Raw genomic sequence first — 22616 nt, 5'->3', positions numbered from 1 at the left:
TGTGTGCGTGCGTGTGTGTGTGTGTGTGTGTGTGTGCGTAGGAACGTACCTGCACGGGCTGCAGCATCTGCCAACTGTGATAACGGGTACCATTCCACGCTTGCTCCTCCGGGAGATAACACCCACCTCCTGCCACAGGTCGCCTCTGTCCTCAAACCCTAAAGCTCTTTTGGCCCCGCCCTGGCCATGTTCATCCTCTGGGTCCCAGAGTCTGAGGGCCAGCAGGTCCCGGCCGCAGGGAGGGGTGGGAGTGGAGCCTCCTGCTCGCCACCTGAGATGGGGCACAAAGGGACTGGAAGCAGCAGGAGACATCCTTCCGAGAACGGCTGGGCCCGGGGTCCGCCCCAGCCCACCTCCCCGCCCTACGCAGTGAGGGCCCCGCTCCTGTGACAGCACCTTGGCCACCAGGAGGCTGGCGGCCTGGGAAGCCCTGCGGTGCCCCCTGGTGGCTGAGCAGCTTCCCTGCGCCCTTGTGGTCATGCCCCCCCGCCCCCGCCTGGGTCCCTGCAGACTGTTCCTCCTGCAGGATCCAGGTCTGGATAAGATTCCTGTCCACGAAATAGGATTAAATATTGACTGAACTTACATTTTAATGCTTGTGATTGGTGGCTAAAGCAAGTGAGACGCAAGGTAGTTTGGGGGACCAGAGAGATGGATCGTTTCAAGATCCTAGCAACTAAAACAGGCTAATCAGTCAGGAAAAGGCCTCGCAGTGGTTCGTTGAGCTTTTGTGGGGACTCAACCGAAGGCAACAGAGAGAGCATGAAGCCCAGGCAGCGCCTTGTGCGCAGGCCCGTGCTCCTGCCTGGGGCCACGCTGCCTGGTTGCCTGGGTGCGCGCTGCCTGGTTGCCTGGGTGCGGTCACACAAACGGCAGTGCACTGTGGCCCTGGCTGCGGCCACAGCAGGCTGCACGGGCGGAACTGAACTTGCTCACACACTTGGAGCTGGAGTTCTTGAACTGGATGTGCAAATGTGTGCAAAACAGTTTCGGTCACTGGTCTCTCCCCGGGCCTTCACCCGGGTGCGGGAAGGCTGAGGCGGTGACTCAGGGCTGGTGCCGGCGCCGCTGCCCTCGGCAGAGAGGAGCAGACCGGGGCCGGCTGTCACACCCGTCGTCAGCCCCGGCTGTGCTGCAGCCTCTGTCTTCATTACAGCTCCAAGACGAGGCTGACTTCCCAGTAGCTAAGGAGTCTTACCTGATTCTTGTCTGTGATCAGAAGTAACGCTGGATTTGGCTCCACAGTCTTTTGAAAGGCACTGATGTTTTGTTCGGTTTCCAGGCGTCAAATGTTTGTGGCTTCCAGGACCCTGCCAGGACCGCAGGACACGCCTGCAAAGCGCAGTTCCGGGCACTCGGTGATGCTGATGCTCTTAGCCCTGTGGTTCGTCAGAATCACCTGGAAGGCTTATTAAAGCAGATGGCTGCGCCCCGCCTCCCAGAGTCTCTGATGCGGGAGGTCTGGGTGAAGCGTGAGAATTGAGTCTCTGCGACGCCCCAGGTGGTGCGGATGCTCCTGGCCCTGGGGCCACGCTGTGGGAACACTGTCCTGGATGACCTGCCCAGTTCCACCCCGGACACGCCAGTGAGACCCCTGAGACAGCGGGGTGACCCCAAAGGGCCCCAGGAGGATAACAATGAGGCTGAGAAACCACCATAAACTGGGACAGAGAGCTGTGGAGAGGGAGCCACTGTGCCTTTAGGGGACCGTGAAGTCGTCTCATGACCCCGCCTGTGTTTCTGACCTGGGGAGGGGGTCTTCTGGACCATGTCAGGTGCCAATAGGAGAGAGGTGCTGTGGGTAGGCACAGGCCAGGCCTGGCTGCCTGAGGGGCTCTCACCCTTGGGAACCAGACCACAAGTGAAGCCTCTCCCTACACACCAGCTATTTACACTTGGCGCCATCTGCACAGGGTCTTCTGACAGCACCTTCGTTCTCCTACTCCCCACACCTCGGCAAAAATGATACCCTTTTCCTTCCCTGGAAGGAAAATCCAATGTGGATGCTTGCACAGCTGTCAAGACAAAACTCCCTCCTTCCAGAGGATAAGGCACTCAGGCTAAAATGAAAGAGGCAGCTCACCTCCTGCAGGAAGTCTGCCCAGATTGTTCCCTTTGGTTTCCAAAACACATAGAGAGCAAAGGCCATTCAGTCAACAAATATGTTAGCATCTTCTAGGAGCCAGGCCTGAGCTGGCGATACAGCAATGAGCAAAGACCACCCACCCTCCCTCACACGGCCATCTGACTTCTCTTCCTGGGTCTGCTGCTATTCCCCAGCCCCAGCTCGTACAGAGCCTTGGCATACGGAAGGCCCTCAAACGTCTTCTCAAGAACTCCCTGAGCCCTCCCCGGATCCTCGTCTCTGTCCCTCTGAGTCATCCCAAACAAGAAGAGAGAGAATATTGTAATTTACTAAGTAAAAATCAAAGGAGGAAGGACAGCACTAGACATGGGAGAAGCCTCAAGAGAGGCGGCATCATCAGGACCCACCCACGCAGCCCACACTAAACAGCCATTGAGTTCACGCACACTCTCGTGTCCGAGTGTGCAAGCGCAGGCGCACAGGTACGTACACACACAGCATTCGTGTGACCATCTCCCCACTTGACAGAAACCGCCAGGACAAAGCTCCTCCCCCATCCCGGGGAGCGGCACCCTGTCCCACCCCTCCTGTCCTGCCTGGCACCAGGCCCTGTCTGGGGAGCTTCAGGTAAGGGAGGAAACACAGCTCCGTGCTGGCCTGGGGACCGTCACAGGGCACTGTGGTCCCCACTCTCAGCCTGACTCCAGGCTCTGTGCTGAGGGGAATTTAAACCCAGTTTCTTGCTGCTGGGGCTAGGGGAGCCCATCAACTCCAGTAAGAAAGAAAAATTTCCTAAAAAGAAATAAAGTGTTTTACTCATACACAAATATACACACTGAACCCCACCCTGGGAGCCGGCAAAACATTCGAACCTTGGACCCGGCTGACTTCCAGGTCCCTCAGGCCTGGATTTCCTGAAGCGGGCGACCCTGGGAGCCCGTGGTGCCCCACCAGCCCCGCCCAAGGGGCCCCAATGTCCAAACGAGACTGGTCCTGTATCCAAGGCAGACGAAGCTGGCCTTCCCTGTATCCGAGGAAAAGAGCCTCTGGCCCAGCATGGCACCGGGGCCAAGAGGCTGTGTCCTCAAACCTCCGGCCCGGCACTGCCAGGCTTCCTCTCCTCCCCTCCCCTCCCCGACCGCGCTTGGAAAGCTGGGGGTGTGGGGTGGGTGAGAGGCCTGCGGGCGAGTCTCCATCTCCAGAGGCTCGGGGATCAGGTCCCAGTCTGGGTCCCGGGGGGCCGAGCCGGGGGTCCGGGCAGCAATCCTGTCCTCAGCCCGCACGTGCGCACCTGGGGTGGCACCTCGCCTCTACACCCCGGTCTGCTGTTTAATCCAGTCCCGAAACACGGAGAGTCTCGTGTACACGCCAGGCTTGTCCCTCTGCGCGCAGCCGTCTCCCCAGCTCACCACGCCTGCCTGGAACATCCGCCCATCGGCCTCCGGGCTGGACAACGGGCCCCCGGAATCGCCCTGCGGGGAGACCAGGCCTTGGCACCGAGGCCGCCCCCACACGCCGCCCCCAGCCCCGCCGGCCGCCCCGCCGACGCACCTGGCAGGCGTCCACGCCGCCGCTGAGGTAGCCCACGCACAGCATGCGCGCGGTGATCTGCTGCGGCAGCAGGCGCTCGCACGTGGTCTGGTTGATGACGCGGATCTCGCCCTTCTGCAGGATCAGCGCCCCCGTGCCTGGGAGGCGGCGGAAGGGGGGGGACAGGGCGGGAGGGGCGGCCGGCGGTCAGCGCGGGGGTACCCGACCAGCGGAATCCCCGAAACAGCGCGGATGCCTGCGGCCCACACGTGGCTAAAAGCTGAGGGCGCGTCTCCAGGATGGGATGCTGTGCAGCTGGGCAGAGCGATCAGGCCGCGCTGACCATCTGTCGGGTGAGGAACCCGATACCCACCCTGGGAAGGCGCGTGCGAAAGGGAGGGACAGGAGGACGGCCACGAGGCCCCCCCATCCCACAGCAGTTGGGCTGCAGGCAGAGCCGTCAGCCCCTCAGCCCAGCTTCACCGCCACCCTCGCTCACCTCCCTCCTGCGTGTGGCCCCAGCCGGTGACCCAGATGGCCTTGCCGGTGGGGAAGGCGTGCGTGGCGTCCGGCAGGCAGATGGGCCGCACGGTAGCGCTGTACTCGGCTGGCTGCTCCAGCTGCAGCAGCGCGATGTCGTAGTCAAAGGTGAAGTCGTTGAAGAAGGGGTGGGAGATGACTCGCTGCAGCCGGCGCTCCTGCACCCCGGGGGCGCTGCGCTTGCTCTGGTCGTGCAGGCCCAGGAAGGCGGTCCACATGCTGTGGTCAGAGTACCTGCCGGTGGCCGGAGGATGGGCGGAGAGGAAGGCCTGAGCCGGCGCCCTCGACCCGAGCCCGCGCCCACCCCAGGACGATGCTCAGCTGCCCTCGCTTCTCTCATTACCAAAAAGATTTCCCTTCTCATTAATCTACCCTTCCATGGAAGGAACACATCAATCCAAATACTTCTCTAACACAGCGGTACATACTTTAAGTACCAGAGGAGCTGAAAAGTAGATGGAACTTCACCAGGTTTGTCGTCGGTAGCACGATGGTGCAGCAATTCTGGCTATTGTGTATTGGATGACTGAACCAGTAAAAAGACCAGACCCTGGTGTTGCTGGGACCCAGTTTCCCACATGGGAAAAGGGAGACACCAGCAGGCAGAGGCGGAGGAGAGAGGAACCCCATGCTGCTGACATGCCATCAGAGTAGGAAAAGCTCACGGCTGTTCAGAAAGATGGCCTCAGAGCAATGGCATCCCCAACAGCAGCCAGAACTTGGCTTCCACCTATCCTTCCCCATGGAAAGGAACCAAGGCTCCTTGGAGAAATGGTTGATTTCAGGTCTGGAGCAAGTAGCACACAGAGTGAACCCAGAATATTTTGTTTTACCAGAAGTGAGTGAGAGCTTGCACAAGGACGGTGCCAGTAGGACAAGGCTTTCACTAGTCAAGATCTGGCTCCTCTGGACACCAAAGTAAACTATGGGGTTAAACTGCTATACGTGATGAACAATATAAGGCGCGGAGGAGAATCTATCCTGAAGCTAAAAAATGATCTCAAAATAATTTATAAGAAGAGAAGGAAAGCTATGCTTTACAGAAAAACACCAGCTAATAAATACAGAAGAAATGACACAATAAGTCATATTTCACACCTACCACAGCAATAACCGATACACGCAAGAATCATCAACAGATGCTAAAAACCACTGGGTAACAAGATATCCACACTGGGACTTCCCTCCTGGTCCAGTGGTTAAGACTCTGCGCCCCCAATGCAGGGGGCCCAGGTTCGATCCCTGGTCAGGGAACTAGATCCCGCGTGCGGCAGCTAAAAAAAAAGATCCCACATGCCGCAACTAAAGATCCTGCACACGGCAAGGAAGATCCTGCATGCCGCAACTAAGACCTGGTGCAGCCAAATAAACACATAAATAAATTTTTTTTTTTTAAAAAAAGATATACACACTGATTCAAAGCATCACCCAAGATTCATAACCAACAGGAGAAGTACCTTTATAAAGGTTGTAAGTACTGGTAGACCACCCTAACCAAGTAATCAGACTTCTCCAAATCATCACCACTGATGGGGTATGGGTATTATGTACTTCCTGAGGACACATCACCTATGCAGCGTTTCCTGACCAGAAAAAAAACAATTTTACCTAACTCTAATCATGAAACAACAACCAAGAACACCCAGATCGAGAGACATTCTGCAAAATAGCATCCTGGACTTTTCAAAATCATACTGCTGGGCTTCCCTGGTGGCGCAGTGGTTGAGAGTCTGCCTGCCGATGCAGGGGACACGGGTTCGTGCCCCGGTCCGGGAGGATCCCACGTGCCGCGGAGCGGCTGGGCCCATGAGCCGTGGCCGCTGAGCCTGCGCGTCCGGAGCCTGTGCTCCGCAACGGGAGAGGCCACAGCAGTGAGAGGCCCGCGTACCACAAAAAAAAACAAAACATACTGCCATAAAAGAACAAAAATCAAAAGGCTGGGAGAGACTGTTCTACATTTTAAAGAGACAAGCCAAAACTAATGACTAAAACAAAGCATATCCCTTGACTGGATCCTACATTTTTTAAAAACCTATGAATACTGGGAGAACTGGAGGAATCTGAAATGCAGACCACATGCCAGCTAACAGTGCTACGTCAGTGCGATCGTTTCCGGATGTGATAACGGTATGGTGGTTACATGGGAGGGTTTCCCCGTTCTTGGGAGACGCCGCCTGCCGTCCTCGGGGAAGACGTGCCACGATGGCTGCGCCTAACCCGGAAATGGCTCAGAAAGGGGTATGTGAACGTCTAGGGAAGCACAGCTTAGGAGTGACCCGTGCGCTCGAGCCCACCCATGAGTACTGTGTCCGACGGCGGAAGCAATCTGAGGAGAAGACTTCAGCGTCAGTCACCAGACAGGGCCTGGAACTTCCAGAAGACAAAGAAGAGAGAAAGAAGCAGGAAAAGAAAAGACGAAGTGTGAAAACTCCACAAGGTCATGAAGGACCTCTGGGAGAAAAAAAGCCCCAAAGCTGCTCGTGTCAAGCCGACTGGTGACATCCCTGTGCTGCGTCATCAGCTGGACAGCAAACACAGAAAGAATGGTGAAGGCTCAAGCGTTAAGAGGCAACTCAGCAGCGATGGGTTAGATGGAGGCAAAGAAACACCTGCAGATAAACCCCGGCCATTCCGTCAAGACCTAAGGCAAAAGGCAGAGGTCGACACAGCCGACCAAGCCAAGCACTCTTCCGGGGAGCGACGTGCTACGTCATCGTATCCCCCAAACGGCCAGTCAAGGTGGTCTCGGGCCACCGTCTGAACCCAGCAGCCCATGCTCTTGACCGTGAGATGCCACCTCTCGGTACCACGCTGGGATCGCTTGCCGACTCAGAAATGCACCCAAAGTACCTGCGCTCCAGGTTCTGGCACACTTCACCCCTGCCTGTCCCTGCTCACAACCCTCCCTGTGTCTGGAAGGTCTAAGTCACCTGGTCCAGTGACAAACACCCTCACGTTTCAACAGCAGACCAGACACCCTGCCCATAAAGGCACTCCTAGCAGCCACCCTCCCAAGCCCTCAGCGGAGCTCTAACCCACACACTGGGCCCCCGGCAGCCTGCCCCCAGCTCTGGCACAGCCCTGACGACGTGTACGCGCACGTGTGTATCGCAGCTTGTCCCCCTAGCCTGGGACGTCTGGAAGTGCAGGGACCAAGTCTCATTCCGCTTTCTCTCCCGGTGCCAGTGGTAACAATGGCCGTTGAGGGCATTAATGGGCAGAAGTAAGACTAGTGAGGCTACTTCACCGGGCTCGGGTCTGCCGTGGACCTGAGGCTACGACGGTGCGCCAGGCACGGGCTCAGCGCTTCAGGCGCGTCCCCGCGCTCCCTTCTCACACCCCTCAGCGTAAAAATCACAGCGTCACCCTCAGCACCCAGGAGCCTGAGGCCTAGGAAGCTGAGTAACTCGCGCACGGTGGCCTGGCCAGCCGGGGCCGGGCGGTGAGTGAGCGGGTCCCGAGGGGTCTCCACCGCACAGAGGCCGACCTCGGCGGCTCTGGACTCCACACACAGGGGCCCCAGTCTGCCTCTGTCACTTAAAAACTGTACCACCTCAGGCAAGTGTCCTCACCTCTCTGATCCTCCGTTTCTGTAAAACGGGGACGTGTTCAGACCCATCTGCCTGGGCTGTTAGGAGAGGCACTGAGATCCCACTGGACAAGAGGGGCACCCAGTAAACACTCATTTTTATTACTGCTCTTATTAAGCCCCATCCTGGGGCGGGGGTTCAGCCACCCCTCCAGCCCCGGCCCTGCGTCACCTGGGCACGACTCACAGACACAGGGCCTCTCCACCCCAGGAAACACGGAGGGGCGCCCCGCTTAGGGCCGGCGCGAGGCCTCCCCGCTCTGGCCCGTGGCGCACCTGAATCCTCTGTGGTCGACGAAGCAGTGGGCGGCGGACACCATCCAGCTGGGGGAGATGAGGGAAGCCCCACACACGTGGCCCTGGCCCAGGGCGTGGAGGCTCACCTGCCAGGGCCACTCACCTTCGTCCGCGTTCTCACCCCCGACAACCCGAGACTGCCTGGTGAACGACCGCAGCCCACAGTCTGGGAGGGGCAGAGACAAGAGTCACAGTGGGGCACCAGCCCCGCCACTGGAGCCGCAGCCGGGGCAGCCACCTTGCCCCTCTCCCTAGCCCCAAGTTCAAATTCCTCACTCCCCGCCTCCCTGCTCCTGCACAGGGGCCTTCAGACATCTGCTGGTTTGCTTAGATTTAATTTGGGTGTCATTTGCCCAGATTTTCTTGTTGCATGCTGAAGGACACAGCTCTCAAGAGGGAAGAGCAATGGGTGACGTGAAGTCACAGAACAGCTGCAGCGCTGCTCACATGTAACCTGTGGCCAGCGCTTCTGAAGTACACAAGAGGCTGCATATTAAAGTATGGGCGGGGTGGGGACAAAACCCTGCCGAGGCCTCCAGGAGCTGTGCTCTCCCCTCCAGGCAGCACAGGCAAGCCAGGACTTGCCCCTGTGGCCAGGTCTACAGAGCAGGGGTCAGCCCAGCACCGCAGCCAGGGCACCAGCCCTGCCACAGAGGCCCTGACGTACTAGCTGCCCTGGGCCTTGCCTCCAGGACCAGAACTGCCTGTGAGGCAGCGCCTGGGTGCCCATCAGCAAAGTTATCCTTTCCTGCAGGCAGACACACCCTCTCACCAGGGCAGAGCCGGGTGAGTGGAGCGCTGGCATAAGGCCCACCTCCGTATGCGCCTTGCACAGTGAACAACCTGCACAACTGTATGCGGCAGCCCTGCTCACCACAGTCCTTCTCATCGGAGCCATCGACACAGTCTTTCTTCCCGTCACACTCGGGGGTGCCCTTGCTCACACACAGCCCGTCGAGGCAGCGGTAGGTGTGTCTGGTGCAGGTAACAGTGCTCACTGCTCACAGAGGAGGATGCGTTGGCGGTGGGGGCGGGGGGGGGGGGGAGAATCAATCTCTCTCCGGCACCCAAGCTGATGGTCCATCCCCCTCACATGCCTCTCGGGCCTGCCCCTCATCCACAGCCGCGCCCAGCCGACACCCTTTCTCTCACACTCAGTGTTCAGGGCGGTCTGTGTGTGTTGAACTCTGGACCCGCTGCACGTGAGTGTGGCAGGCAAAGGCCAAGGGAAGGGGGCGGGGCCTGGCCTCACCGTGGTCGCACGTGGCCTCATCGGACCCGTCCCCGCAGTTGTCCTTCCCGTCACACTGCTGGCTCTGCGGGAGGCACTTCCCGTTGTTACACCTGAAGGTCTCGGGCGGGCAGCCTGGGGAAGCGCGAGGACTCAGCAGGGGCTGGCGGGTCAGCAGAGGGCCGCGGGGAGCCCAGCCGCCACCCCCCGCCGCACTCACTGCAGTCCTGCTCGTCACTGCCGTCCTGGCAGTCCTTCACGGAGTCACAGACCCAGAAGAGGGGCTTGCAGAGCTTGTCCGTGCACGTGAACTGGTAGGTGGCGTTGCATTCTGGAGGGGCGAGGGGCCGCAGTTAGACACGAGGCTCACTCGGCACCCGCTCTTCCCGGGAGCTGGGGCACCGCGCTCCTGGGGACCACGTCCCGCCTGGCTGTGGAAGCTGACTCAGCACCATCTGCCCCTAAGGGGGCCCCCAGGAGCCCGAGGAAAGGCGGCCTTCGTCGGCCCCGGGCCGGGAACAACCTCCCCCGACCCCAGGCCGTCCCGCCGTGGGGTCGGTGGCAGAAGCCGGGCACAGCAAGGGCAGAGGATGCCCGGGTCTGGCAGCCCCGACTCACGGCAGTGGAGCTCGTCGCTGTGGTCGGCGCAGTCAGCCCAGCCATCGCAGCGCAGCTCCTCCTGGATACACCGCCCGGTGTTACACATGAACCTGCCCGGGCACGCTGTGGGGAGAGAGGGCAGGCCTCAAGTCCACGACCCCCAGCCCCGCCTCCAGCACAGAGGAGCGAGGCTGCAGCTGGGGGTCTCCAGGCCCGCCGAGCTGTGACAAGGGGGTTCCTACAGCTAGCGGGGGAGGGCCAGTCGAGGTCCCTCCCGCCCCCCATGACCAAACCCCAGGAAGCCCCGGGCAGAGTGGAGAGAGGCTGGCGGGTGCGCGTGCACTTCTACTGCCTCGTGTCCTTGGTCAGCCACGTCCCCGGGCGCCAGGCTCCCCGCCAGCAGCTCGGAGCAGCTGCAGCTCTGCAGACGGCCGATGTACATGTCCTACCCTAGTGTCACACGGCATCACCAGCTTTCCTTAATTCTAAGGTATTTTCCACGTTTCAATGTCTCTGGAATCAGAATGTGTCTGACAACTGATGTCATCGGGCAGATGACAAAATGGAGAGGAGGCCGTTGTCGCTTTCTCTGCACAGGTAGCTTAGTCACTTATCAAAGCGGTTTGTTCATCTTATTACACTTCTGGCGGTGAGTCGTGTAGTTGAATTTGAACTTAAATTGGACGTTTGTGTGCAGTAAAAGTGACCTTCCGAAAGGTTATTCTATGATGCAGGGTTGAAACCAAAAAATCACCATGGACGTGGAAGAACTGGTATTCACAGCAGATAGTGAAATTAAAGGTCATGGAAACCACCAGACCTCTTCCGTAGAGATCACAGAATTTTCAAAGCTAGGAGTAGTCAGTGTGATGACTCATGCCCCAGTATGTTCTAATGTGTCTCAAAAGCATGCTATGAATCCTATAGGTGCTAAAAGGCCACAGAGACAAGCACAGATTCTCAAAGTGATGCAGAACCAAAGGGACAATAGACCAAAGGAACTCGGGGGCCGCACCCAGGCAACAAAGGACGTGGTGTGTGCCGGCATTCACGCTCCACCTCTTTTCGTAAGTGCATCTAAGGTAGCCTTTTCTTTTCCTCAGAAAGCTACTAGAGCAACCGATAATGCATCCTACCGGCTCCAGTAGCCTGGAGTCAGGACAGCACAGTGCTAATAAGATGCAGACTAGAGAGAGCATCGCGGGTCCACCCCCGAGCCAGGCCCCGCCCCTGAGCGTGTCACTCACGGTCACTGGCGTCGTAGGACATGTACTCGGCCAGGAACCCGGTGTCCGTGTAGGACTGGTCCGAGTGGAAGTGGACAGTGATCTTGGAGCTGCTGCTGCTGACGACAAACTGGGGCCTCTCTCCACAGTACCTGGGGGCGGCAGGGAGCTCAGCGGGAGGAAGAGGACCCGCCCCGGGGCTGGGGCACCCCCCTCCCCCTCCCCCGACACTCACCTCTCCCCGTTGATCTCCACATAGTCCTTGGAGCAGAAGCCCAGGGGGACGCTGGGCTCCAGCAGGAGGAAGGCTTTGAAGTGCACCTTCACGCTCTGGTTGTCGGGCACCTGGGGAGAGAGATGCCGCTCATCCTCTGCACGGCTTCGCTCCTTCCTAAGTCCGGGGTGGCCCGTGGCGGCCACAGGGCCAGGACCACGGCGGGAGCACAGCTGCCAGGTTCTTCCCTCCGGCCCACGGGGGCAGTAAGGATGTGGCAGGAGGGATCCGGGCTCCACGCTTGTAAGACCTTCCAGACTTTGCAAACAGCGAGACACGCTGGAAGGTCCTCCCCCATCATCGACTGGACGGCGTGAGGGGCCCCGTCGGCAAGACGCCTGTCTCCTGCCGTCCAGCAAGCGCGTCCTGAGTGTCACTCAGCCTTCGGCCTCGTCCCAACAGCTCCTCTAAGAGGCCGGCGCCCCTGCTCTCACGTTGCCCAGAGCGAGCCACGGCCCGAGAGGGAAGTCCTGGGCCCAGGTCACGTCAGGCGCCAGCCAGGAGGCGGGTGTGAGCCCGGCTCTGCTGGAAGCTGCCCGAACCTGCCCCGCCCGCGGCCCCCATCCTTGCACCGTAGGGGAGGCCTCCTACCTCGATGTTCCAGGTGCAGTTGATGTTGGGCGGGTAGTGGCCTGGATAGTAGGGGCTGCTAAATGTCCCCTGGGCTGCATGCAAGTAGCCTCCACAGCCTGAAAGGAAGGGGAAGGCAGAGGGCGTGAGGCCCAGGGACCCAGGCAGGCCGAGAGCCCTGAGGAGCTCCTGCCTGGGCACCAGACACTCCACAACCAGGAGAGCCTGAGCACCAAACGTGGTCCTGAGGCTTGTCCCCTCCTGGGCTGCCCCTTACTGCTCATCCGAGGCAGCTGGAAGACCATGGCCTCGAAGCCGGGGTGTCGGCGCTCGGTGTTGGTCACCAGCGTGACGAGCAGGACGTTCTGGGAGGAGAGGAAGGTCAGGTTGTAGGAGGGAGGGTATGTGCCACACAGCCTGCGGGGCAGAAGGGCGGGCGTTATGAGAGCACGGAACCCAGCAGAGGGGCCACGGGTGGGGTCCAAAAGCCCTCCCCACACAGGCAGCCAGCCACCTGAGTAAGGGTCTCCTCAAAAGACTGTCTCTGTTTATAACAGCAAGAACTCAGAAACACTGAATGCCTAACAATAGAGGACTCATTAAACACATTATGGACCAAATAATCGCAACAACAGCAGTAGGAACAGCATCAACTACCAACACTTATTAGGAGCACACCAGGCACTGTCCTTAATGCTTCTGCATCCATTAACTCAGGTATTCGTCACAACCACCATTAAACACGATTATCCCCATTTTACAGATAAGGAAACAGAAGCAAAACAGGTGAAGTAACTTACCCAAGATTGCACAGTTAATAAGTGGCAGGACTAAACGAAAAGACAACCCATAGAATGGGAGAAAATATTTGCAAACAATGTGACCAACAAGCAGCTAATCTCCAAAATATATAAATACAAGCAGCTCATGCAGCTCAATATCAAAAAAACCAAATAATCCAATGAAAAAGTGGGCAGAAGATCTAAATAGACATTTCTCCAAAGAAGACATACAGATCTCCAAAAAGCATATGAAAGGATGCTCAACATCGATAATTATTAGAGAAATGTAAATCAAAACTACAGTGAGGTGTCACCTCACACCAGTCAGAATGGCCATCATCAAAAAGTCTACAAACAAGAAATGCTGGAGAGGGTGTGGAGAAAAGGGAATCGTCCTACACTGTTGATGGGAATGTAAACTGGTGCAGCCTCTATGGAGAACAGTATGGAGGCTCCTCAAAAAACGAAAAATAGGGCTTCCCTGGTGGCGCAGTGGTTGAGAATCCGCCTGCCGATGCAGGGGACACGGGTTCGTGCCCCGGTCGGGGAAGATCCCACATGCCGCGGAGCGGCTGGGCCCGTGAGCCATGGCCGCTGAGCCTGCGCGTCCGGAGCCTATGCTCCGCAACGGGAGAGGCCACAACAGTGAGAGGCCCCGCGTACTGCAAAAAAAAAAAAAAAAAAATAGAGCTGCCATATGATCCAGCAATCCCACTCCTGGGCATATATCCGGAGAAAACCATAATTCAAAAAGATATATGCACCCCAATGTTCATAGTAGCACTATTACAATAACCAGGTCATGGAAGCAACCTAAATGTCCATCGACTGATAAATGGATAAAGAAGATGTGGTACATATAAACAATGGGATATTACTCAGCCATAAAAAGGAATGAAATAATTCCATTTGCAGCAACATGGATCGACCTAGAGATTATCATACTAAGTGAAGAAAGACAGAGAAAGACAAATATCATACGATATCACCTATATGTGGAATCTAAAAAAACAAATGATACAAATGAACTTATTTACAAAACAGAAACAGACTCACATACATAGAACACAAACTTATGGCTACCAAAGGGGGAAGGGGGGGAGGGATATATTAAGAGGTTGGGATTGACATATACACACTACTCTATATGAAATAGATGATCAACAAGGACCTACTGTATAGCACAGGAATTCTACTCAATACTCTGAAATAACCTATATGGGAAAAAAATCTGAAAAAGAATAGATATACGTATATGTATAACTGAATCACTTTGCTGTACACCTGAAACTAATACAACATTGTAAATCAACTATACTCCAGTATAAAATTTAAAAATAAAATTAAAGTTTAAAATTTTTTTTAATTTAAATGAGTCAATAAAGAAAGAAATGGAGAAAAGAAATCTCCCCTCCTCAAAAAAAAAATGGTGGTCCACTTCACTGGGCCACCAGGGAAGTGTCAGGGGACTCCCCTGGTGGTCCAGTGATTAAGACTCTGTGCTTTCAGTGCAGGGGGCATGGGTTCAATCCCTGGCTGGGGAACTAAGATCCCACATGCTGTGCGGTGCAGCCAGAAAAAAAAAAGAGAAAGAAAAAAGAAAAAATGTGGCAGGACTGAAATTCAGACTCAGCACTCAGGCTCCAGAGGCCTCAGGGCCAAAGAGCATGCCATGTGCGCTAACCAACGCCACAGCCTGCAGCCATTGCCGGTGACAGAGACACACTGCTCACCTGGGAAGATCATCATGACATACGTCATCTTTACAAAGCACATAACAAAACCAAGTGTGCCATATAATCCTCTTTTAAAATAAATACACAAACATACACATAGCAAAAAATTCTATAAGAATGTGCAACACACATTTAACAGTGATTACTTCCAGATAGTAAGACGACGAGTGGCGTCTGTCCTTTTCGTGCTTGTCTGTTCTCCACTCTGCCGCCCAGGACCAGGTATTCATTTGTTGTACAGTCAATCAGTTACAGAAAGAGAAAGAAACCCCGCGTGAAAAGGGTGTTTAGACGGAAGTCCTGGCTGTGAAGCTGTGGCAGCAAATGGTTCCCTCCTGGTTTGGGCCTGAAGTTTAGCCCCTTATTAGTTGTGAAACGTCTGCCCGGCTCATTTCCACAGACAGCAGTGGAAGGCTCCGGTCCACTGAGTCGGGAGCGACGGGGGAGCCGAGTGAAGGCAGCCCACCCCCACCGGCAGCCTCCGATTCCCCTCGGCACCCCCAGCAGGTGCACTGTGCTTTTCTTAATTGAAATACAGTTGATTTTCAATGTTTCAGGTGTGCAGCAAAGTGATTCAGTTATACGTAGATATATGCTCTTTCAGATTTTTTCCACTGTAGGTTATTACAAGATATTGAATATAGTTCGCTGTGCTCTACAGGAGGTACTTGTTTATCTTTTTTTTGTTTGTTTTTTTTGTGGTACGCGGGCCTCTCACTGCTGTGGCCTCTCCCGTTGCGGAGCACAGGCTCCGGACGCACAGGCTCAGCGGCCACGGGTCACGAGCCCAGCCGCTCCGCGGCATGTGGGATCCTCCCGGACCGGGGCTTGAACTCGTGTCCCCTGTATCGGCAGGCGGACTCTCAACCACTGCGCCACCAGGGAAGCCCTGTTTATCTATTTTATATAGAGTAGTGTGTACCTGCTATCTATGCCTTTTTATTTACTATAACCCCGATGCTTTGATACCTGGGGCTTGCTGACCTGGAAAGGCATCCCCACCCCCCAGGGCTAGCCAATCCCTGGAGACAGTAAAGACTAGGGTGAGACTTTCACATGCAGACTAACTAATGCAGAGCCCACACCCCAACACCTTCTCTGTGGAGTTCTCCTGCTCCAGGCCACTCTCACCTGCCCTAATCACCCAGGTACCAGACGACTGGAGACAGCCCTAGGCCCCAGAGCCCTCTGGAGTTATTCAAACCAGCCGGTCCGAAGGTGCTACCCTGCCCTGCCTTGCCTTGCCTTTCCTGGAGAATCTACAACAAAGGCTCTTGCCCACGTTTTCCTCCAGCCCCCTCTGCCTCCTGATGACCCTGGTGCTTCCCCATATGGCCCTGTGTGGCCCCTCCTCTCGGGAACTGTAACAAAGTATCTTTTCAACTGTTGACCTCACTATCGCTGAGTAACAACGAGCCCTTCATTTACAACAGCAGGTGGAGGAATTTCCTGGCAGTCCAGGGGTTAGGATTCGACACATCCACTGCCATGGCCTGGGTTCAATCCCTGGTCAGGGAACTAAGATCCCACAAGTCTCGTGGAAAGAAAGAGAGACAGAAAGAGGGAAGGGAGGGAGGGAGGAAGGAAAGAAGGAAGGAAGAAACATAGATAGATACAACAGCAGGTGGCACCTCCACTCCGGCAGGTAAAAGACAGGTGAAGGAGTGCCCAGCATCTAGGGACCCGTGGGCCTCCGGCATCCTTGCCAAGGCTGACAGTCACCTCCGAAATGCTCCCCTGCAGCCCGGGCCGAGGACCACGCCACACCTGCTCTCTGCTGCCTGCAAGCTGGCAGTGGCCTGAACCTCCAGCCTCCACTGCAGTCATTCCGGAGGCCCAGCCCACCACGGGCAGCCGCCAGGCCCCCGCTGCCCACTTCCACTCGCCCGGGACACTCACTGCACCACGGCCCGGGGTTCCACGGGGCTCAGGGTGTCGTACACAGTGACCAGGTCACTGCCATGTTCGTCACAGGTCGCGACGTCGAAGCTGCGGAAGGTGAGGCTCAGTGTGGAGTCAGCGTCCCCCCGCAGGGTCCACTGGCAGCGGGCGTGAGACGGGTAGGGGCTGTCGGGGAAGCCGGGCGTGGTGAAGCGGGTCGGCTCGCTGCCACGGGCGTGCAGGGCAAAGCTGCAGCTGTCTGTGCGGGGCAAGAGGATATGGGGCAGAGCTGGGCAGGGCCACGAGGGGAGCAACCAGGACCCCCGCCTGAGGTGGAGAGGCAGCCAGGCCCGGCCCCTCTGAGGTGTCCCAGGCTGCTCTGGACCCGGGAGAGACAGAGGCCATCTGTCTCTGGCCATCACCACCTTGTGACTTCGGGGGACCCCCCTGACTGAAGGGGCATCTGGCCACATACCCCCCTTCTCCTTTGGGAGGAGGGCGGATACTTACTGTCCTGGGTGCTCTGTACTGTTCTGGGGTCAGTGGCTGAAGAGCAAGAGGGAGAATAAAGCATTTACTGGTCTATTTCCTCATTCCTGCCTCCTTACTGCCCTAAAGGGAGGTGCCGGCCAGCAGAGGCAGTCTCCTCTCCTGGGCACTGCCCGCCCCGGCGCCCCTGCACTCACGGAAGGCCACCACCGAGGTCAGCACGAAGGAGCTCACGGCGCGGGCTCGGGGTGGTAGTGTGACCACGTGCTCCTGCGCCATGGCCTGCTCGGCCTCCCCCACCAGGTACTTGGGGATGCTGAACTCCGACCAGTAGTAGGCGATGATGCTGCCCTCGCTGGGGAGAGAGGGGCGAGCCTGAGCTGCCGGGGCCCACACCCTCCCGGGTGCCCGCTGAACCTCCCGAGGGGCCTCACCAAGGGAACTTCTCCAGGCCCCGGGCCGGCCCCCAGGCTCTTGCACGCCCACCCGCCTGCTGATCCCTTGAGCCAGAGGCCTGGGCCTTTTCCTCTCACAGCCTCACGCCCAGCCAGACGTGCTGTGTTGCGGGGCGGGCAGTGCAGCTCAGGCTCAGGAGCGGGAAAAAACCTGCAGTGGAGTCGGGGTTCTACCTCTAGCTTAGGCACATGGAGTCACAGCTTCTCGAGCCCGTTTCCTGAATTTGAAAGGGGCTGACAGTGCCACCTGCCACACAGCATCCATCAAGATTCAATTAGACTAGCAAAAGCACAAGTACTCTGGAGACAAAGTCAGGACAAGGACCGGGGCCCCGGCTCTCTAGGCAGGACCTCGCGGCCGCGTCACTCCGCAGGGCCCTGACACTGCACCACGGCAGCGCCTTTCCGTCGGCCTTCCAGCACCCACCTGAAGGCGGTCACAGCTGACTTCCTGTAGTAGGGGCCCAGGACCGGGATCCCGCTGTACAAGAGCTTCAGCTGAGGGAAGGAGGGGAGGCTGACGGGGGTCCAGAGAGTGCCCATGACCCCGGCCCCCCCACCCAGGCTGGTCCCTCCCTCCTGGGACCCGGGGCCCCTTCCCAGGTGCCCGGGAGCCCACATCACACACCAGCCCAGGCATCTGGGAGCGGAGGGGAGCCTCCTTTCTGCTGGGCGGGGGTGCGCGTGCCAGAGCCGACGGCAGGGCCCGGGCTCTGCCCAGGGATGGGACTCACCGCTTCCTTCACCTTCTTGGCCAGGTTTGCAAACTCAGTGGAGCTGGAGTTCTCATAGGCATCCAGAAAGTTCTCGTTCGTGATCCTCAGGTAGCCGTTGAAGACCTTCTGGACCCGCACGTTCTGGTCTGTGAGAGAACAGTGAAGGACGGTGGTCAGAGGAAGGGACACACGCCCTCCTGTCCGCCCACGGTCACAGCTGCCCTCAGCCACCCCGGGGGAGCAGACCCTGAGCCCCATCACCTCCCCGTGGGAGGAGCCCTCCTTTCCCTCCCCCGAAACCGCACCCTCCCTCCCTCCCGCTCACAGCAGGTGGCCCTGGGTGGGCCCCTGGAGGAGGGTCCACTCACACTGGAAGTGCCACGCCAGGAGCCCCGCCATGAGGGACAGCACCAGGAGGCCAGCCAGCACGGCGCCCAGCACCACCCACCGCCGCGGGTCGCCCTTTTCCACCTTTCTGGTGTTGTTGGCCGGCAGGAACTCCACGGCTTCCTCAAAGCCATTCATGTTCTGAACAGAGAAATCGGGCGGGGCACTGCCGGTCAGGACCCCCGGCCTCAGCAGCCTCCCAGCCCGGCTCGGGCAGAACCTTTCCACGCTGTCAGGCCCACGCGGGAAGGAGCAGTGGCCTCCCCTCCGTGCATCCCCAGGCCTGTGCTGCTTAAGAATTGTGAGTTTAAATAAAAGGGAAACAAACAGCCCATGTGAACCCAGTCCCTGAGGCTGTCAGCTACATGAATCATCTCTGACGCAGGGGGACGCCCAGATGTGGGGACAGAGGGCCCAGCGCAGGGCCAGGATTGCCTCGGGCAAGCTGCGCGGTGTGCCCTAACCCTAACCCTTGCTCCACCAACGTTTAACCGGCCAAAAGTAAAAAGTCAGTAAACTGGGCAGCTCTGCCGTGACACTGCAGGGCAAGTCACTCTCCTCTGAGCCTGAAGTCTCCCAGTCCAGAACCCGAAGGTGAGCTGAGAAGGCCAGGTCCCTACCGGAATCCACAGCCAGGCTCAGACCCAAGAGCATGAAAAACAAACAAAACTTCCAACAAACAGGATGGCAAGGGGTCTCCAGGAAGAGGGGGGCGTGAGTGCGGGCGGGCAGGTGAGGTGTCTGCAGCACGCGATGACAGGTAGGCAACTCTTCCGCCCTCCGGCACACACTCTATCTGCTGCCCTAAACCCGGGGAGGGGCTGTGCCCTTTTATTCATTTATGATTATTGTTTTTTTAAATGTTATTGATTTTATTTTTTGCTGTGTTGGGTCTTTGTTGCTGCGCGCAGGCTTGGGGCCACTCTTCGTTGCGGTGCGCGGGCTTCTCACTGCGGTGGCTTCTCTTATTGCGGAGCACGGGCTCTAGGCGCACGGGCTTCGGTAGTTGTGGCACGTGGGCTCTAGAGCGCAGGCTCAGTAGTTGTGGCGCACGGGCTTAGCCGCTCCGCAGCATGTGGGATCTTCCTGGACCGGGGCTCGAACCCGTGTCCCCTGCATCGGCAGGCGGATTCTCAACCACTGCGCCTCCAGGGAAGCCCCGGGCTGGGCCCTTTTAGAGTTAACTGCCTCATACCTACTCCAACAGGGTGTGTAATAAAAGCAGCAGCCCCACCCCAAATTCCACAGATGTGGCCATTTTTAAGTTTACAGATGTGGCTGTTTTGGTATTAACCTCAGAACTGTAAATGACGTGCGTGAACTGCCATTTCATGATTTGTCACATTCAAACATTACCTACTCACTCACTGTTGTGAAAGATTCTGCCCACTCCTGCCACATTTGGATACTCGTTTCTCTAACTTTAGTTTCCTAACTGGTTATATGTGTGACTTTATCTAATATCAAACACAAAAATACATCCCATAGCTAACCCTACCATGGTAATCATATTACAATATATAAATGTATCAAATCAACACGGTGTACATCTTATTATGTCAATTACATCTCAAAAAGAAATAATTTTTTAAAAAGAAAATAAAAAACGCAGCCCAGAGGCACTTAAAATGTTTCCAAGCTGCTTGTTCTGGAATTTGTCTCCATATTTCTAAATAATATGCCAATACCAGTAACTCTTGATTCATCTATATAAAATATAATCAGCTGACTTCCTATTATGATAGGGTGGATTTCAATGTCCTTCCTTCTCTGACTCTCACCCATCCTCCCAATAGTTATGGGGCTGAAGTTTAAAAAAAATTATATCCATACTGTGTATTTTCATTATTAGCCTCTGAAAATATTGTTCACTATTGTTTCCTTCTCACTACAACTGAGTTGTTTTTCCTGCTGTGAATATTCATTTACTTGGGTTTCTTTTTAACATATACCCAAGTCATTCCATACAATCTAAGAGCACTGTAATGTTCTTCTAATCTTCCACATATAAAGTCTGTCAAAGAACCTCTCATTTCATTTTCCTCCTGGGCGCACTCTGTCCTTCCCCATAGCTGCTGTCTGGAACTTCCTCCACCATCATCCTGGGAAGTTCCTTCAACTCCCTCTTGTGTGTATGGTTTGTTGTTGTTTTGTTTTGTTTTTGTTTTTGTCTTTTTGGCTGCACTGCACAGCTTGCAGGATCTTAGTTCCCTGACCAGGGACTGAACTCGGGGCCATGGCAGTGAAAGCACCGAGTTCTAACCACTGGACCTCCAGGGAACTCCCAACTCCCTCTTGTGTTAAAACCCCTATTTCCTGGATTCCATGTCTTCATCTCTCTTGGCTTACTTCATTTGGGTGGAACACATACTTCAGTAGTTTCCAGAGAGGGATATTTCTTGTGACTTTACATGTTTAGAAGGACCTTAATTCTGCACTCATATTTGTTGATGGTTTGGCTGGGTATAGGACTATTAAGTTTCAAATAATTTTCACATAGAATTTTGAAGGCTCCAATGTTTTCCAGCTTCTAATTGTGCTTTGGAGAAATATGATAATAGTACAAATCCATTATTTTCTATTCATGATTTGCTATCTTTCTCTGAAAAGTCTTGAGTAAATGCTTTGAATTGGGTCTTTAAATTTCACTACACTGAGCTCTCCACCTGCCCTTTGAATTTGGAAACTTGTATCTTTCAGTCTGGGGAACTTTCTTGTATTATTTCGTAGATTATGTCCTCCCCTGCATTTTCTCTTTACTCTTTCTGTAAGTTCTATTATACTGATCCTCTGCTTTGCTTATCCATCTTGTTTTATATTCTTTCTATTGAGTTTTTCATTTCTGCTATCAAAACTTTCATTTCCAAGGCTTCTTTCTTATTTTATGAATTTTGGAGGCAAAATCTTCTCATCCTGATATTTTTTTTTTTTTTTTTTTTTTTTTTTTTTTTTTTTTTGCGGTACGCGGGCCTCTCACTGCTGTGGCCTCTCCCATTGCGGAGCACAGGCTCCGGACGCGCAGGCTCAGCGGCCGTGGCTCACAGGCCTAGCCGCTCCGCGGCATGTGGGATCTTCCCGGACCGGGGCACGAACCCGTGTCCCCTGCGTCGGCAGGCGGACTCTCAACCACTGTGCCACCAGGGAAGCCCCTGATATTTCTATTGAGTAACTTTTCTCTGTTGTTGACTTCCTCTTCCGTGTTGAAGGCATTCCTCAAATACTTGAGGATGTGTGGCTGTTTACTCATATTTATGAATGAAGTCCTAAAGGTTGTTCAGAACCTCTGTGGGCATGGCTTGTCCACAGGTGGCTTCACTTTGGGCCACAAGTCAGTGGCTAGCCAGATATTTTACTGGGCACTCCCAACTGCTAGGCTGTGTAGACCTTTTCTATGAGATAGCTTAGTTACTGCAGAGAATAGTTTTCTAATCTTCTGGGTGGGGTGATTTAAACCCAGCCACTACCATTCAGAACATGGGAGAGAAGAGACCTGTGACTGTTTTCCCCTTCACTTCAGCCTTCTGGCACCTGCTGTCCTCAAGTCTGGAGAAATTGATTTCCCATCCCTTATGGGGGACTCATGCGTAGGAGTAGTTTTGTTTGGGATGGAGGTGGGGCTCTGGGGGTTTCTAATAATGCCCTTCCCTGTCTCACCTCTATCTTCCATAAATACCTGAGCCCAATTCCTGAGTCTGGCAGAGGATGTTATCAGAAAAATGCTAGAAGAATATTTCCAAGCACCAAAGAGAGGTATGTCTCTTCAGATTGAAAGAGCTTGCTGAATGGTGAGAAAGATAAATGAAAAAGCACACATAACGAAAGATATCATGTTGAAATTTCAGAACACCAAAGCTTAAAAGTACATCCTCTATTGCAAATGATGTGACTGACAAGGGCTTAATTTTCCAAAATATACAAAGAAGACATACAGATGGACAATAGGCACACAAAAAGATGCTCAACATCAATAATTATTAGAGAAATGCAAATCAAAACGACAATGAGGTATCACCTCACACCAGGCAGAATGGCCATCATCAAAATGTCTACAAATAATAAATCCTGGAGGGCTTCCCTGGTGGCGCAGTGGTTGAGAGTCCGCCTGCTCATGCAGGGGAAGCGGGTTCAAGCCCCAGTCCAGGAAGACCCCACATGCCGCGGAGCGGCTGGGCCCGTGAGCCATGGCCGCTGAGCCTGCACACCTGGAGCCTGTGCTCCACAACGGGA

General features: G+C 55.6%; 2 protein-coding genes across 3 annotated transcripts in view; one reads left to right on the top strand and one right to left on the bottom strand.

The window, feature by feature from the left end:
• The window catches only part of ZBTB44 (zinc finger and BTB domain containing 44), an 85597-nt gene extending 80490 nt beyond the window's left edge, over positions 1-5107 (top strand). Inside the window, exon 10 of the transcript XR_010841515.1 lies at positions 1283-5107. The gene's annotated coding sequence lies outside the window, so the exon portion shown is untranslated. The remainder of the gene's footprint in view (positions 1-1282) is intronic.
• Positions 2875-22616, bottom strand: part of ST14 (ST14 transmembrane serine protease matriptase) — a 37903-nt gene continuing 18161 nt past the window's right edge. For both annotated transcript variants that reach the window (XM_059069758.2, XM_059069755.2), the window contains 18 exons: positions 18371-18530; positions 18021-18148; positions 17714-17784; positions 17029-17186; positions 16853-16888; positions 16361-16601; positions 12221-12360; positions 11965-12062; positions 11335-11444; positions 11121-11251; positions 9892-9996; positions 9494-9604; positions 9295-9408; positions 8917-9039; positions 8022-8208; positions 4116-4390; positions 3638-3774; positions 2875-3558 (listed from right to left, as the gene is read on the bottom strand). In XM_059069758.2, the coding sequence (XP_058925741.2) occupies positions 3397-3558; positions 3638-3774; positions 4116-4390; positions 8022-8208; positions 8917-9039; positions 9295-9408; positions 9494-9604; positions 9892-9996; positions 11121-11251; positions 11335-11444; positions 11965-12062; positions 12221-12360; positions 16361-16601; positions 16853-16888; positions 17029-17186; positions 17714-17784; positions 18021-18148; positions 18371-18530 (2487 nt within the window). In that variant the 3' untranslated portion in view covers positions 2875-3396. The remainder of the gene's footprint in view (positions 3559-3637; positions 3775-4115; positions 4391-8021; positions 8209-8916; positions 9040-9294; positions 9409-9493; positions 9605-9891; positions 9997-11120; positions 11252-11334; positions 11445-11964; positions 12063-12220; positions 12361-16360; positions 16602-16852; positions 16889-17028; positions 17187-17713; positions 17785-18020; positions 18149-18370; positions 18531-22616) is intronic.

Source organism: Kogia breviceps, chromosome 7, assembly GCF_026419965.1.
Source record: "Kogia breviceps isolate mKogBre1 chromosome 7, mKogBre1 haplotype 1, whole genome shotgun sequence".
In the NCBI taxonomy this organism is placed as follows: Eukaryota; Metazoa; Chordata; class Mammalia; order Artiodactyla; family Physeteridae; genus Kogia; species Kogia breviceps.
Note: the sequence above shows the minus strand (reverse complement) of the source record. Positions and strands in the feature narration are given on the sequence as shown.